This window comes from Leptonotus elevatus, chromosome 12 (genome assembly GCF_054856555.1).
Source record: "Leptonotus elevatus isolate MCC_2025b chromosome 12, RoL_Lele_1.0, whole genome shotgun sequence".
Classification (NCBI taxonomy): Eukaryota; Metazoa; Chordata; class Actinopteri; order Syngnathiformes; family Syngnathidae; genus Leptonotus; species Leptonotus elevatus.
In genome coordinates, this window is record NC_141250.1 from 4,221,294 (window position 1) to 4,235,639 (window position 14,346).

General features: G+C 39.7%; 1 protein-coding gene across 3 annotated transcripts in view; it reads left to right on the top strand.

Moving 5' to 3' along the window:
- Positions 1-7,649, top strand: part of LOC147164283 (protein mono-ADP-ribosyltransferase PARP4-like) — a 49,848-nt gene extending 42,199 nt beyond the window's left edge. For all 3 annotated transcript variants that reach the window (XM_086091525.1, XM_086091527.1, XM_086091526.1), the window contains exons 29-36: positions 398-493; positions 579-725; positions 942-1,061; positions 2,408-3,378; positions 4,566-4,659; positions 4,797-4,896; positions 6,580-6,709; positions 6,926-7,649. In XM_086091525.1, coding sequence (XP_085947651.1) covers positions 398-493; positions 579-725; positions 942-1,061; positions 2,408-3,378; positions 4,566-4,659; positions 4,797-4,896; positions 6,580-6,709; positions 6,926-7,145 — 1,878 coding nt within the window. In that variant the 3' untranslated portion in view covers positions 7,146-7,649. The remainder of the gene's footprint in view (positions 1-397; positions 494-578; positions 726-941; positions 1,062-2,407; positions 3,379-4,565; positions 4,660-4,796; positions 4,897-6,579; positions 6,710-6,925) is intronic.
- The last annotated feature ends 6,697 nt before the right edge of the window (positions 7,650-14,346 follow it).

The following is a 14,346-nucleotide window of genomic DNA, read 5'->3' on the forward strand; positions in this document are numbered from 1 at the left end:
TTGTTTTAAAGTGCTTTATAAATAAAGTTGAGTTGAGTATCGTTTAGACCATAGGTGTCAAACTCCGGTCCTCGAGGGCCGCAGTCCTGCAGGTTTTGGAGGTTTCCCTCTTCCAACACAAGCTGATTCCAATCAGGCTTATGCAGAGCTTGCTGATGAGCTGGTCATATATCAGCTGTGTTGGAAAACGGAAACATCCAAAACCTGCAGGACTAGGGCCCTCGAGGACTGGAGTTTGACACCTATGGTTTAGACTGTGATGCCGTTTTTTCCTCTCGTTTTTTTAACTCGTTCACTCGCAGCTCCACCCTATATTTTGCATTTCTGTAAAAAAAAAAAAAAAAGTGATTACAATTTTTTTTTTTTTTTTAAACAAATTGTATCTCTGTGTCCTCAGGGGGAAAAAAGCCAGTTGAAGTCCTTCATCATTGACTTAAGCAAAGAGTTCTCTATCCTGTCTCAGTTCACCAGCTTTGTGGCCATTGAAGAAAGGGTTTGTTTTGTTTTTCCTGTCACTTTGACCAGTTCACCTTTCACCTCTCCAATATGTCAAGACAAAAGTATTTTTGACCTTTCAGAAGCCGGGTCAAGCAGAGGACGGCTTCACGGACATCCCCAAGTTGTTGGCGGTAGAAGATGTGGACATTCTCCCCTACATCAACTGGACATCTTCTCAGAGCGACGTAGAAAAAGAGGATATAGACGGAATGTTTGAATTTCTTGGGGTATGTTATCATGTGGTATGTCGTGGACGAAGCTTCTCTCGCAGTGGCGATTATTGGGGCATGGTTCGTCTCTCTGCCCTCATTTTCTTCTTTGTTTATCATCTGTGTAGTCAAATAAAAAAATACCTTTTCTTTGTTTTGTTTTTCTTTTCACTGACGATTCATCCATCTAGCACTTCTCAAATATGTCAGGACAAAATCTTTTTGACTTTTCAGGAGCTGAATGAAGCAGAGGATGGCTTCTCGAATGAAGAAGATGTGGACACTTCCGACAGCAACTTGACATCTCCGATGACTGACGCAGAAGAAGAGAAGCAGGATAGGGACCCTTTTATTGTGATTTGTATTTTGACTTCTCTCGATCATTACAACTTATTGTTTGAAGAAAAACGATTAATGTGCAGAACGTCGCGGTGCGTTTACAAGTTCCCTACGTTGTGAAAAGACCCTGAATGCACCATGTAGCTTGTAGCAAGCTATCAGAATTAGTGTCCCTAAACGTACCTTAAGCTATTTAATGACACCCAGCTGGATTTAACGGTAAAATTAAACACACTATAGGGAGAATTACAAACAGCGTGTTTTTAAACACAAAACATGCTTCGTTTTTAAAACATCGCTAGCCTAGCGCTAATGCTAAAGAGCACGGCGGATCCCATTCAAATGCTAACGGGAAGTTAGCATCAACTTCGGGAGTAAAAGTCCATCAAATAATGTATATTCACACACAAATGCTGTGGAAAAACAGACTCACAGGTGAGATAACACTGCTCAAAGGCACAAATTCTCCCCAATTTGTAAAAAACGAGTTATTTGAATAGAATTCAATCTCAACTTCTGTTCTCATAGTAAGCGTGTACAGTGTACGCCATGGACCCACTGTACCACACTGCCCCTAAGGCCAAAATGTGCAGGATTAACCAGTATTTGTTTTCTTTTGCAATTACTGTTTTGGTATACAGTATTTTAATGTTACTTTATTTCTCGCTGTCCTTTTAAGTAATATTTAAAGCTGAGTTTAAGGATTCACAGAATTTTATTTTCCTCAAAATTCAAGGATATAAATGTATCTAAGGACTTGTTTTTTATTTTTGTTTTTGTTTTTGGGGGGGGGGGGGGTCATACCAACACACATTTCCACATGACATAGCACAAAATACAATTCCTGAGGAGGTCTCAGGTTAACCAACTAAGTCCCCAGATGTGAAAATAAATACCATAAGATAAAATAAATATGATTAGAGTGTAATGTAATGCTTAATTTTGAAAATGAAGAATGAAAATGCAAGAGGTTGAATTTGATATATTTGGTTATGTTATACTTGACAAAAAGAATAGTGTTTAAGAATAAAGTGTTCAGCGTGAAGGGATGAATGAGCGTAAGGCTATGATCAGTTTTGAGTAGTTGAGTTTTAGTAGTTGAAAAAAAAATAATAATTAATGAATAATCGTTTAAATAATCTTGATTTAAATCTCAATCAAAAATAATTGTGATTATTATTTTTCCCATAATCGTCCAGCTCTCTTGTTTTCTACAGTACGGTCATCATTATATTGTAAGATCCTTGTGTCTGTTGTTTTGTGCAGTTTCTCAGTTATGGACTAGGTTCCACTGAAATGTCCCAGTATTCACCCATGGCTCATCTCTCTGCCCTCACAGTTTGATTGTTTTGTTTTTATAGGGTTCCAGTCTACGGTCATCCAGTGAGTTGTGGTCCCCAAGACAGCCCTTACTGGAGCGTGGTGCAAAAACTTTTGGAAAAACGGACATTAAAGTTCTCTGTTCTCTTGATGTTGGCCGTGGGTTTTCAGCCTCACTTCCTCAATTTCTTGATGCTCCTCCACCTCCACCTGATGGTCATCTTTTATTTGACAACCATTCACTTCGATTTTTTTCTCCTCCACTACCACCTCCACCTGGTAGCCCATCATTTGTTGCTCCTCCACCTGCATCTGTTGGCCGTCGACAATCTCTTCCTCTTCCACCACCTGGCAGCGTACCATTCGGTGCTCCTCCTTCTCCATTACATGTAGACAGCATCTTGGCTCTCGGCTCATCACCCCGTCAGCGACGCTATAAGTGCAAACTAGTGGTTGATTCAGTTAAAGTTTCCCCTTCTTCTCCTGTTGTGGGTGCGTTTTCAAGCTCACGTTTTCATGCTGCTCCACTTGTTGAAGATCTGAATACAAGCGAACCTCCAGTTCTCTTCAGCCAACCACAGATGTGTCTACACATTAAACCCAAAGAGGCAGAGGAATTGGTTGATAATGACGAAGAGTTCGCTTTAAAGCTATCTTCCAGACAACGTGCCAGACCAGCCTGGCCGCCTATGATCGGTATGGCCAACTCGGCCTCAGCCCAGATGCATGGCACACTTTTTGGAAGTTCAACACGTTCGCTGAGTGGAGCTGCATCCAGTGACGACACTTATGGTGGCCCGCAACTCCCAGCAAAACTGGCACCTGTTTCTATAGGCTCTATTGGAGGTACTTGTGATCTGCTACCCACAGAGAGAGTACTGGAATTTGCACCTGGTAAAGAAAGGAAGAAGAAAACATACAGATTCCAAGATGTACGTCCAAGACACACACAGGCTTGGGGGGGCCCCGGTCTGGCAGAAAAGGAAGAAGAGACAAGAGAGGGACAAAAAAGGTATATATATATAAAAATAAAAATAAAAAAAAGGCAGCTCGTGATTACGAAGATTTTTTGAATGATTGATGAATGGTTTTAATCAGACCTCTCAAGTTTCATGAAAAACCTTCATGAGGGTGTTTGTATGACAAGGAACATTAGCATGTTAGCATTGTTTGTCACATCTCATTATCCTCTCATTGTTCTCAGACAGTCTGTTAAATGCAGTAAAACTCCGCCCTCAGTGTTTCCCCCAGCGCTTTATTAGCATGGCAGCCCGCAACTACTAGGAACCTTTGGTTGAGTTTATTGCTGCTAAGAGGCAAAAACATTTATTAATGGAAAGAATTCACTTATTCTTTCCTCTCTATCCTGTAAATGTTAACATTATGTGCTACAAAATAGGGAAAATAACATTTTACAACAATTTATATTATTATTTATAACAATTTATGCAGAAAGTTAAGAAAAGGCTTCCTCCCACTTTATACTGTTAATAAACGTATTCACTCCCAGCCATTTTCACTGAAGCAACCCCCTTTTTTACTGGATTTTGACTGATTTTGCAAGGCCCACAGAATATTGTCTTCTTTTGCTATAAAAACATGAAACCTACCAAAATAAGGATTAGTCTCTTCTTTCATCAGGAAAAAAATGTATTTTTATATCTGTTTCTGTTTTGCAGCAATTAGCATTAGAATATAGCTAAGATTTGTCATTATTCACATTCCTGGCAAAAAGAGCTTGTTGCAACATGGCCCTGGTTGATCTCATACTCTGCTGGCCGTTTTATGTAATAACTACCATTCCTTTAAGCGACCTCTTCAGGCCAGACGCTGTATCAAAGTCTTAAAAAACATTTTTTTTTAAATCTATAAATACATTTTGGGGAGCATGGTCATATTTAAAAGAGAACGTATTTATACGTTTTTTTTGGAGCAAATTAGTTAAAGGAAGATCGATGCCTAAGATTAAAGATGTGTTTTATAATGTCAGGCTGCTAATCGAATGGCAAATTCGCAACTCTGACTCATAAATCTGTAAATGTGTCTCTGTCAGCCATTAATCTCACCAAATATTGAAGTCATCAACTTTGCAATGCATTTCACATATTTTAAATGTTAAAAATGTAAGCACATTAGTTAAACATCTGTCTTGAAATTGTGTGTATGTTAATTACATAGTTTAATAATTACATCTTGCAGGTCTTACAAGGCAGTGGTTTACGAAAGCACGATCGTGGACAGCATTGCCGGCCACAATTTGAAATGGCCACTGATCTTCCAGATGCAAACTTCGGTAAGTCAAAATAATAACGATGTCTGATGCTGCACACCTATTGGTCATCTCATTAGCGCACAATGGCTTGAGATCATTTTCAGCACAAAAACGTTTTAAGCCACGCCCCCCGTGAACTAGCTTATTTTGTGTTGCAGGACGGCTCCTGGGAGTTAAGTGCACAACTGGGAAAGTGCATCAACATTGATCTTGACGTCTTCACCGTGTTCCTCGAATGTAAAGGCATCCGCTCCCTCGGTGAGATCCACTTCCTCCCCGACGATTTACTCAAAATAACGTGATAGAATACTGTCTTTACATTATTTATTTATTTGACCAATAGTGTACATATTGCAAAATGAATAGTGCACACCGTGTTCTATTATTCTGATTTTGTTCATTTGCCTCGGATTTTATTGATCAACTAAATATTTTTTGGGTTTTGCTAAATTACTCAAAAGCAGTGTTACAAATGGCTCCACACAACAGTAAACATAAAATAAAATAGATTGTAAAGGGATGGGGGTATAAATAAATAAAAACTCTCAATAAATAAATGCTATTTTGACCAAAAAATGTTGATCAAGTGAGAGCTCCTTAACACCTGTATGATTCTTGCATCCTATGAACTTGTAAGTCTCTGGAGTCTGTGCCTGTATCTTATTTTTGTCTCTCCAACTACCGGTCTGCGGTCCATTTCGTACTGGGCCGCACAGACAGGGAAAAATGAAAATAAAAATCCCCAGGATCTGAAACGAGGCAAATACTAAAAGTGAAACAAAATCAACTGATTAATACATTTTTAATAATAATTAAAATCATTAACAAATTAGACAATGAGTGAAATGAATGAAAAATACAACAGTATGACAGGGCGTTATCAAACATTTCAGTATTCAAGTATCCTACTGAAAATTATATTAAATAACTGTGTATTCAGAACTAAACTAGATTTTTACTTCATACATTTCACTTAACGAACAACCAATTAGTTTCCTTTTTTTGTATAGGCTAAAAACATTTGACTAAAAAGAAAAGCTTTAACAACGAGTAGCTTAGCATGCAACACAGTAATACAGTAGATTCATGGCTGTGCTTTTATTAGCTTAGACAAGCTAACGAGCAATAAGGCAAAGATTCTTTATACTAGTATGATATTTGGAAGTGTTCAAACTTCAGAGTAACTCTACTGAAGACACCCAGAGAAGAAACAGTTGAAGTAGTAAACTATATTAAATGTAATGAACGTTCTCATTAATTCTAGTAAAAGTGTTATATGATTTACTTGTGTGAATGCTGGAAGCACCTGTCTGATACTGCTCAGTGGCGCAGTTGGTAAAGTGCATTGTCCAGTAACCAGGTGGTCGCGGGTTTGAGTCCTTGCACCACATTTTAGTACATTCCATGGTTCAACACCAACTGACTATCATATCAGGAAATGGATTATAATTTCTCTGAAATGATGAAATCCCACTTTAGACAGATTGCTGTTCAAGTTTTCTTTTTATCCATTTGTCATTTAACTACAATTAAAAATTTATCATTTTTACTTGATCGAAGGTCGATCAGAAACAAGCGGTGTTCCGTTATTGGACTTACTCGCCTTGTAGTATGGGCAGTATAAGACCCGGTGTAAGCGTAACGAAGACTGCCATCTACTGGTGAGAGGTGATATTACAACGTATAACTACAGTCGACCCCTGCATGTTTGCAGTTCGGCACCCGCAGATTTGCAGAATCGTGTGGTTTATTTTATATATATATATATATATAATTTTATTTTTTTCTTAATTTTATTTATTTTTTACTGGATTTTTTCCTTCCATTTCTGAATGTTAATCAGCATTTCTTGAAGAATTTGAGAATTTGTTTCAAAAATAATAATTTATCCTTTGTATGACTTCATGTTTTGTTGTTTTCTCTGCTTGTGTTGTGAAATAGGCGTAAAAGCCCGTGCTGACATTCTGAGGCTCCTGGCGACTCTTTTGGTCCTGCAGCTGATGCGGTTGGAAAAGCTTCCAGAAGGCGCATTGCTGCGCACGCTCTTCTGTCTGGAGGATGCTCCCGTCAGGTGAAGCTCACCCTGTGATCATCGCAAATACAGTACAATACAGCTCGCTAGTCCCATTGGAGCTTTCCCTCAGCTCAATCAATAAGCGGTTCATTTGCTAGAACCTCTGAGCCCAGTTCTGTAACATCACCTTGAAATGTTATTTAAAAGCGGTGCGACATGGATTATGTCTTTTACACCCATTGTGTTTTTTTGTCGTGGTTTGGCGCAAAACAGGCCGGCCCGCTGGCTGAAGGTGAAGCAGGCGGTTGATTGGGTCCGTCGGGCGGACCGGCAGTACCCGTGCGTCTGCAGCCGCCTGGAGTTCGGTTTCACGTGGGAGTCAGCCACCCGCCAACTGCTGGGCTACGACCGCCTCCCCGACTTCTCGCCTCTCGCCGGCCTGGAGCTGAGGAGGAACATGTGCGCCACCCTCGCCCCTGTGGTTGTCCACTGATTATTACTTTGACACTTTTTAAAATATTTAGCACCTGTTGTCATGATCTCACCTACGCTGTTCTCCAAATAAGATGCTGAGTGTGCTTGCTTAAAGTTGTCACTGCAGGTTGAAGTTTACAAAAAAAAAAAAATGATACATAGAATCAAAGAGAATTAAAAGAATTTTGGTGCATATTTAAGCACCAAAATATTCCACTGACTAGCCATATAATTTAATATAGCATTTCTTTTTTCTGGGGTGGTGGACTCGTTGGATGTGAGATTTTTGTTTTCCTGTTATTTCCTCCACCTTATATAGCACCAAATATTATGAGAATGTAATGATTTTTTTAATGGATCAATATCTTGGTAAAAATATTGGAAATTCAGAAACAGAAAATTCACGGATTATAGCATGAATTATTGAGGGCTCATTTGAGGGTTAATGCTTATTTCATACTGATTTTATACACAGTTTTTCATTTTTTTGCTGCAAGAGATAATAAAAGAAAAAACTAGACAATTTCTCTGTCATAATTGTTTCAGAAGTTCTGCCTGCTTCCGACAAAAGCATTTTTGTTCCGCAGTGGATCAAAATGAAACTTCACATTCTGTATATTATCACTGTTTAAGAGAAATCCTTTAGTCAGATGTGCCAACTCTTACGGATTGTCCGTATTTTGTTATGGAAATTACTGAACGCTGCCGCGTTTTGGCCATAGCATGAATATTCCAAATATTTTAAAAAGACAATAGCTCCGGTAACATAATGTGTCACTGTTCATCCACGAGCAGTAGAAGCTAGCCTGCTAGCGGACACATCCACCAGCTCAGTGACCTCATGGTAAAGTCTCCGCCCTAAATTAAAATATTTAATCGTTTGATAGCACTAATTGGTAGTTAAAAAAAAAAGTTTATTTTATTGACCCAGATTACTTGGAGTCTTTCACTGATTGCCCTCACCAAATTATTTGTGAGTCTCTCTTTAATGCAAACATCAGACTCATGATGATGATGAGGATTCCAATTATTGAACTCAACCGACCATCTTGAAATTAAACACGGCCAAACAGCATGAGCTTTTGCTGTGTAAAGACAAAAGCACAAGACCAGCGCGTCGTGCCACTGACTCCATTTCACGCCTCGTCTATTCCTGCAGTGATGCGACGCGCACGTTGCTGTCACTCAAAGGCAACATGAAGAAGATGAACGTGAAGATTTTTCATATTTTAAGATTTGTAATATGTGACAGATGCCAAACAATATTATTATTATTATTAACTATTAAGATTATCTAACTATTATGTTGTGATCTGTTCTGATAATCTCAACACATAACAGGAGTGTTTGATTGTAGTGGAACTAAAAGACTAAAAGAGAAAATTGATTGTTCAGACAGAACCAAGATCAATGTATTTCCACAAAGTGAATGAAGTCACACGCTACTATCACACATTTAAAAATACTTTATTCAAATACTTTTTTGAATGTAGAGGAATCATTTTTGAAATGTTTGATTGGACTGCAAGGCAGTCAGATGGATCGTTTGAATGAATAGTTTGCTTACTAAATTGCGGTTAAAATGTTAGCGCCTATGCAAGATTAGGGAGAAAAAAATCAACGACTGTGTGCTGTGTAGTGTAACTGAAATGAACACAGTGCACCAATTTCCAAATATTGTCAGGCTAAGGTGTACATTTTATATTTAAAGTCTTTTTAAACGTATATTTAAACATCTGACAAAAATAATTTTTGTTGCTATGTTGTTTCGGTTCTGTAGGGTTAGGTTTTTGTTTGATTTGGGGTGTTTTTGTTTTTTGTCTGTGTGATCAGTGTTTTGTTTTGTGTTCCTTGTCTCTCCCCTTGTCTCGTCATGTGTAACCACCTTCCACCTGTGTGTCTTCCCTTCCCCGTGTGGTCAACCAATCAGTGCCCTCACCCACTTGTGTCTCGTCCAGGTGTGTCTTGTTGAGTCAATCAGTGTGGGTGTATTTAGGCCCCATCCAGATAGAAGCAAAGCCGGCTTCGTTCCTCAAACAAATCTCGTACACACAGAAGCATCACAAGACTTGCGTGCGTCCAAAAGAAGACGCTGAGGACGTTTAATGGCTGTAATGTATATGCCAAGTCTGGACTGGCGCTGTAGCGCAGCCACAGGGAGTTAACGGAAAGCGTAGAAGAAGAATCAGCGAAAAAAACGAGCACTTTTTTAGAACTTTTATGTTGCTAACTAGGAGGTGTTCCACCATTAAATGCGAATCGACAACACAAAGGGGAATATAATTAACTCCAATGTTTTAAATTAAGACCAATGCGTGGAATTGACGAAGAAGTACGTTTTCAGTATTTCCGTATGTCCGCCGAGAGATTTGATGACTTGAGTCGTATTCGACCTTACATTAATCACGCAGGTACTCACGTTTGCCCTGTAAAATTGGATGAAAGGCTTGCAGTCACTCTTCGGTTGCTCGCATTAGGAAACAGTCAGCACAGCGCATATAGCTACAACAATTTCTCTCATTGTCACAAAGGTTTGTAAAGGACTCTGGTGCTTTGGCATCCTGGCAGCGCAATAGTAAATCCTGAGGCGACAAATAGAATTCCACCCAGAGAAGACTGTTAAAGTTGTGAAGGCACGTGTTGCACTTCACAATTACCTCAGTAGCACAGGTGCCGCCAACACCCCAGCCAACCGCTAAATCCCACCCAGGTTCTCTGATTCCTTAACACCTGCAGGCGATCTGGTTTATGGTGAATGGAGAAGAGCAGTTGCAGGGGCCAGCAACTTCGTGGACACTGGATGGCTCAGCAGAGGAAGAACTACTCGGGCTGCGATCTCAGCTAGACAGGATTTAAGTTCATTCTTTGTGTCACCGCAAGGTCTTGTCCCTTAATTGGCAGGAGTGTGTGCGAAGGAAAGGGATTTTGAATTAAAGTTTGACATCCAGCAGTGTACAGTGTTTTTAAATTTCGACTCTTTATTTGAAGTCATAGTCAAGTAAAAAGAAAAAAGAAGAAAATAAACCAACAAAATTCACGTTTCTTTTGCAAAAATGAGGTAGCCCATAATTTTTTTCTGTTGTGTTTTACACTTTGTAAACACAAGTATTATATATATATATATTCCTATATACAGTTATTTCTGTATCGTAAAACCCTACTGAGAGTCATTTGACTTATTGCTAGCCCCATACAGCAATTGATATATTTTAAATTGAACTGCTTTTTTTCCCCCTGAGGTGCTCGTTCTGTCAGCATGTCAACAACAACATGGCCAAACCGCACATCCTCATTTTCTTTGTGGGATTCTTTCTCCCGATCAATCCTCTCAAGTCTCCTAAATATGGCATCTTCCACCCTCTTCCAGCTCTTTGGTTTCGGGCCTGGAACACCTGAAAAACTGTTGTTTTATTAATAATTTCAAAATATATTTTGAATTACTCCATAGCAAAGTACAAATGCCCGTACCACTGCTGTATGCTGGGGAATTGCAGACTGGAGAAAGGACAGTAGGCCTTTTGACTGTACTGAATTCTGAAATGCTGGAGGATGTCGACGGTGACAGTGAAGGGGTTGGTGAGAGTGGCTGAAAGGCAGCTTTATTTATATAGCACAGTCCATACATCAATGTCCCACACAAATAAAAATAGTAAAAATAAGTAGGTTTCTAAAATTACTAAAAGACTGTACAGTGAAATTGATTTTAAAACATTTTTAATAACTTAATCAAACGTGCAAAGAAGGGGGAACAAAAGCAACATTTTTAACCTGGATTTAAAAGTCTTTACACTCGGCACTCAGGGTTAACCACGCTTTTGTTGGCAGCCATTTGCATGCAGCCTACTAGATTTAAAAAAAAAAGGAAGAAGAAAAAAAAAACACTTACCATGCCAGATGACACATTTGTGTGTTTCTCTGTGCTTAATAAATGGTGATAACCAGCTCAACTCTGAGAATTGATGGCGTATTCTTGGTCCCTCCTGGATCACCACTTTTTCCTTTGGCACCCGATAGTTTAGTTTAGTTTTGACTGAGTTTATATAGTACTTTCTTTAATAAGAACAGTAGTTATTTAAGTTTATAAGAAAGTTGTTGCAGTATATAAGTTTTACTTTTTCCTACTCCTTTGCAAATATCCATACATCCATTTTCTTAACCTCTTGTCCTCACAACGGTTGCGGTAACAGTAATTCAATGTTTTTTATATATACATTTTGTATCATTTTCATATATATTCAAAATAAATAATGCATTCATTTACACCATAATGCCACTATTTAGCGTGACATTGTAGATTCACCTTGTAGTGCCACCTAGTAGGACCACTTTGTGTACATTTATTATTCTTCCGTAAGCCTCGTAAATAAAATAAAATAAACAAAGAAAGACAAATCACCATCAGACAAGCTGTAATGCTTGCTTGACCTGACATCATGTACATGAAGCTGTTTTGTGTGATTTCATTGGCCAATTTTTCTGTAAAGTATTGTCTGAATAATTAATTATGACTACTACACATTCTGTATAGTACCTTTTGGAAGCCAAAGACAAGTTATCTGAAACGTACATGTCCTACATATTACTGTCAGTAGGGGCACTATTGTTAATAGGAAAAAAAAACATTTGACTAAAACTACGGCGGACCTTTATGATTCAGAAGGTTGGCTATGCTGCATTCAGGACCACATGCAAATGCTTAATTCATATGAAACCAATAAGGCAACTCAGGTAAATTTCTCTGACGTGAGATTTCAGGTGACCAATTTCTGACATAGGACGTAATCCATCACCCATATGCACACAGCACGGGCATGTCAGACTATCCATCCATTTTATATACTGATTATCCTTCTTAGTGTCACGGGTGAGCTGGAGCCTATTTGAGCTGTCTTTGGGCAAGGCACCCTTGAACTGGTCGCAAGTCTTTCGCAGAGCACATACAGTTTAGACAAACAACCCCCGGGGAGAGCCCAGAACACCCGCTACCTGATGAGGATAAGCGGTGTAGCAATGGATAACTATTGAGAAGAATTAAGGTTTTTCAGAAAACAAATGTCATTTCCCGGTGATGCAAACGTGTGGATGTTTAAATCAAGTCGGAAGAGTGCAATCACAAGTCAGCACTGTTATATAAGCGTTGTCTTTCAACAAAGGCTGCATCTGTGACCATGAAAAGTTATTGATAGTTACATGAAATTGTACAACCTTGTGCCAATCTGTATGTTAAAATAGTCAGTAGAGTCATTCCAACTGAAAATTATGGAAGAGAATTAGAGCCAGTGAAGTGGAAAAAAAAAAGTTGGCAGTCTTCTGACTTTATAGTGAGAATTCTGACTTTATTGTCAGAATTCTGGCCTTCTGACTTCCCCCTACAATTCATAGCTCTACGTCACAGTCAAAATTCTCGCTTTAAAGTGAGAATTAAAGTGATAAAGTGAGAATTTTGAGATTAACATTAGAATTCTCACTTTAACTCTTTGACTGCCATAAACGTTATAAAACGTTTAGCATAAACCTAGGGAAGGGCGCCGAGGACGTTAAAAGACGTCCCCTATGTTTTTTTTTTTTTTTTTTCAAAAACGGGTGCAGGAAAGCCTTGGGCAGCTGTGCTGAAAGTATCAGGCAGATCTGATTAGTCAAAGACTCGTTTTGGCCCCTAGAGGGCAGCGATGACTCTCTTTGCACAAGGTTGGATGGGCCGCCCACCGTGGGCGTCAGTAGAAGACGTGAGGCGGAGCTAGAGTGTTGAGGAGACATGGCTGAATAAGCCCACAATGGCTGCCCAAGCAACCGGTTGCAAGCAGCTCACGCTTGAGCATTTTTTTCAAAGACGGAAAGCATCAATCAATACTAAAAAGCGCATTGATGTCAACGATGATGAGGACTCCGAGCTCTACGCCAAAGTTGGAAGCTTTGGCGTGACTGTTATGAACACGTAGTAAGCCTCACCGGCTAAGCGCGGCTAGCGCTGCTAAGGCCGGAAAACGCGCACAATAGCCGGCCGGGTACTTCTACACAATCGGACATTCGATCGGGCGATGGAGAGTTGGCATCGACCAATGCAGATTGATGATGATGACGATGATGACTCCGAGCTCTACGCCAAAGTTGGAAGCTTTGGCGTGACTGTTATGAACACGTAGTAAGCCTCACCGGCTAAGCGCGGCTAGCGCGGCTAGCGCTGCTAAGGCCGGAAAACGCGCACAATAGCCGGCCGGGTACTTCTGCACAAGCGGACATTCGATCGGACGATGGAGAGTAGTCGAAAAGCATCGACCAATGCACATTGATGATGATGATGATGGTCACTCCCGAGGTTGACGCCGGAGTTGGAAGCTATACGCGGCCGTTATTCTCTCGTCATAAAGCCTCACCGGCTAGCGCTGCTAACGCCGGAAAACGCGGAGCTGCACAAGCGGACATTCGATCGGACAATGAAGAGTACCCCGAGTCCAATGCATATTCATCGGAGGAGCGGGTACAGTCTGATCACGGAGAAGACACTGTTTCTGGACTACGATGCCACCATGAATGGAGTGGATAAAATGGATCAGAACATCTCCTACCACCCGGTATAGCAACTGAAGGACGCGAGGAAGCGAGACGTAACACCACCGTAACGTAACCGTAGCATGATCCTGATATTAGACTTGATGACACACTGCAGTATATACTTGCTATTCCCCGGAAAAAAACGGCCTGCAAGAAAGTGGCGCACGCGAAGAGGCAATCTGTTGTGCAAATGCTGTTGCGTCTCTTTGCACGCAGGAGAGTGTTACAAAAAGAAAAACTGTCGTTGAAACATCCACATATTTGTAAATAGCACCACAGTTGCACACATTTGTAAATAGTTTGCCAAACTGTTGTCAAATTGTTACACTGTTGAATGTAAATAAACGTATTTTGCTATCAAAAAACACTTTTTCATTCTTGGTGGTAGTGTTTTATAGAAGTAAAGCACTATTTAGGTGTTTGTGGCATCATTCATGGACAAAAAGAAGTGTCAAATTCACTAGAATGCATGAAATAATATCGTTTCACTAAAAGCTTGATTTCTCCATATTTTGGTCCAAAACAGGCGAAATTGGGTCAAACTAACCATTTTCTATTGTTGATTACTAAAGAACGGAATAAGGTAGAAACAAACTTTTTTTTTTTTTCTGATGAAAGATGAAAGTCCAATCTTTCATTTGGTAGTACGTGTGTTTCCATAGTCCAAA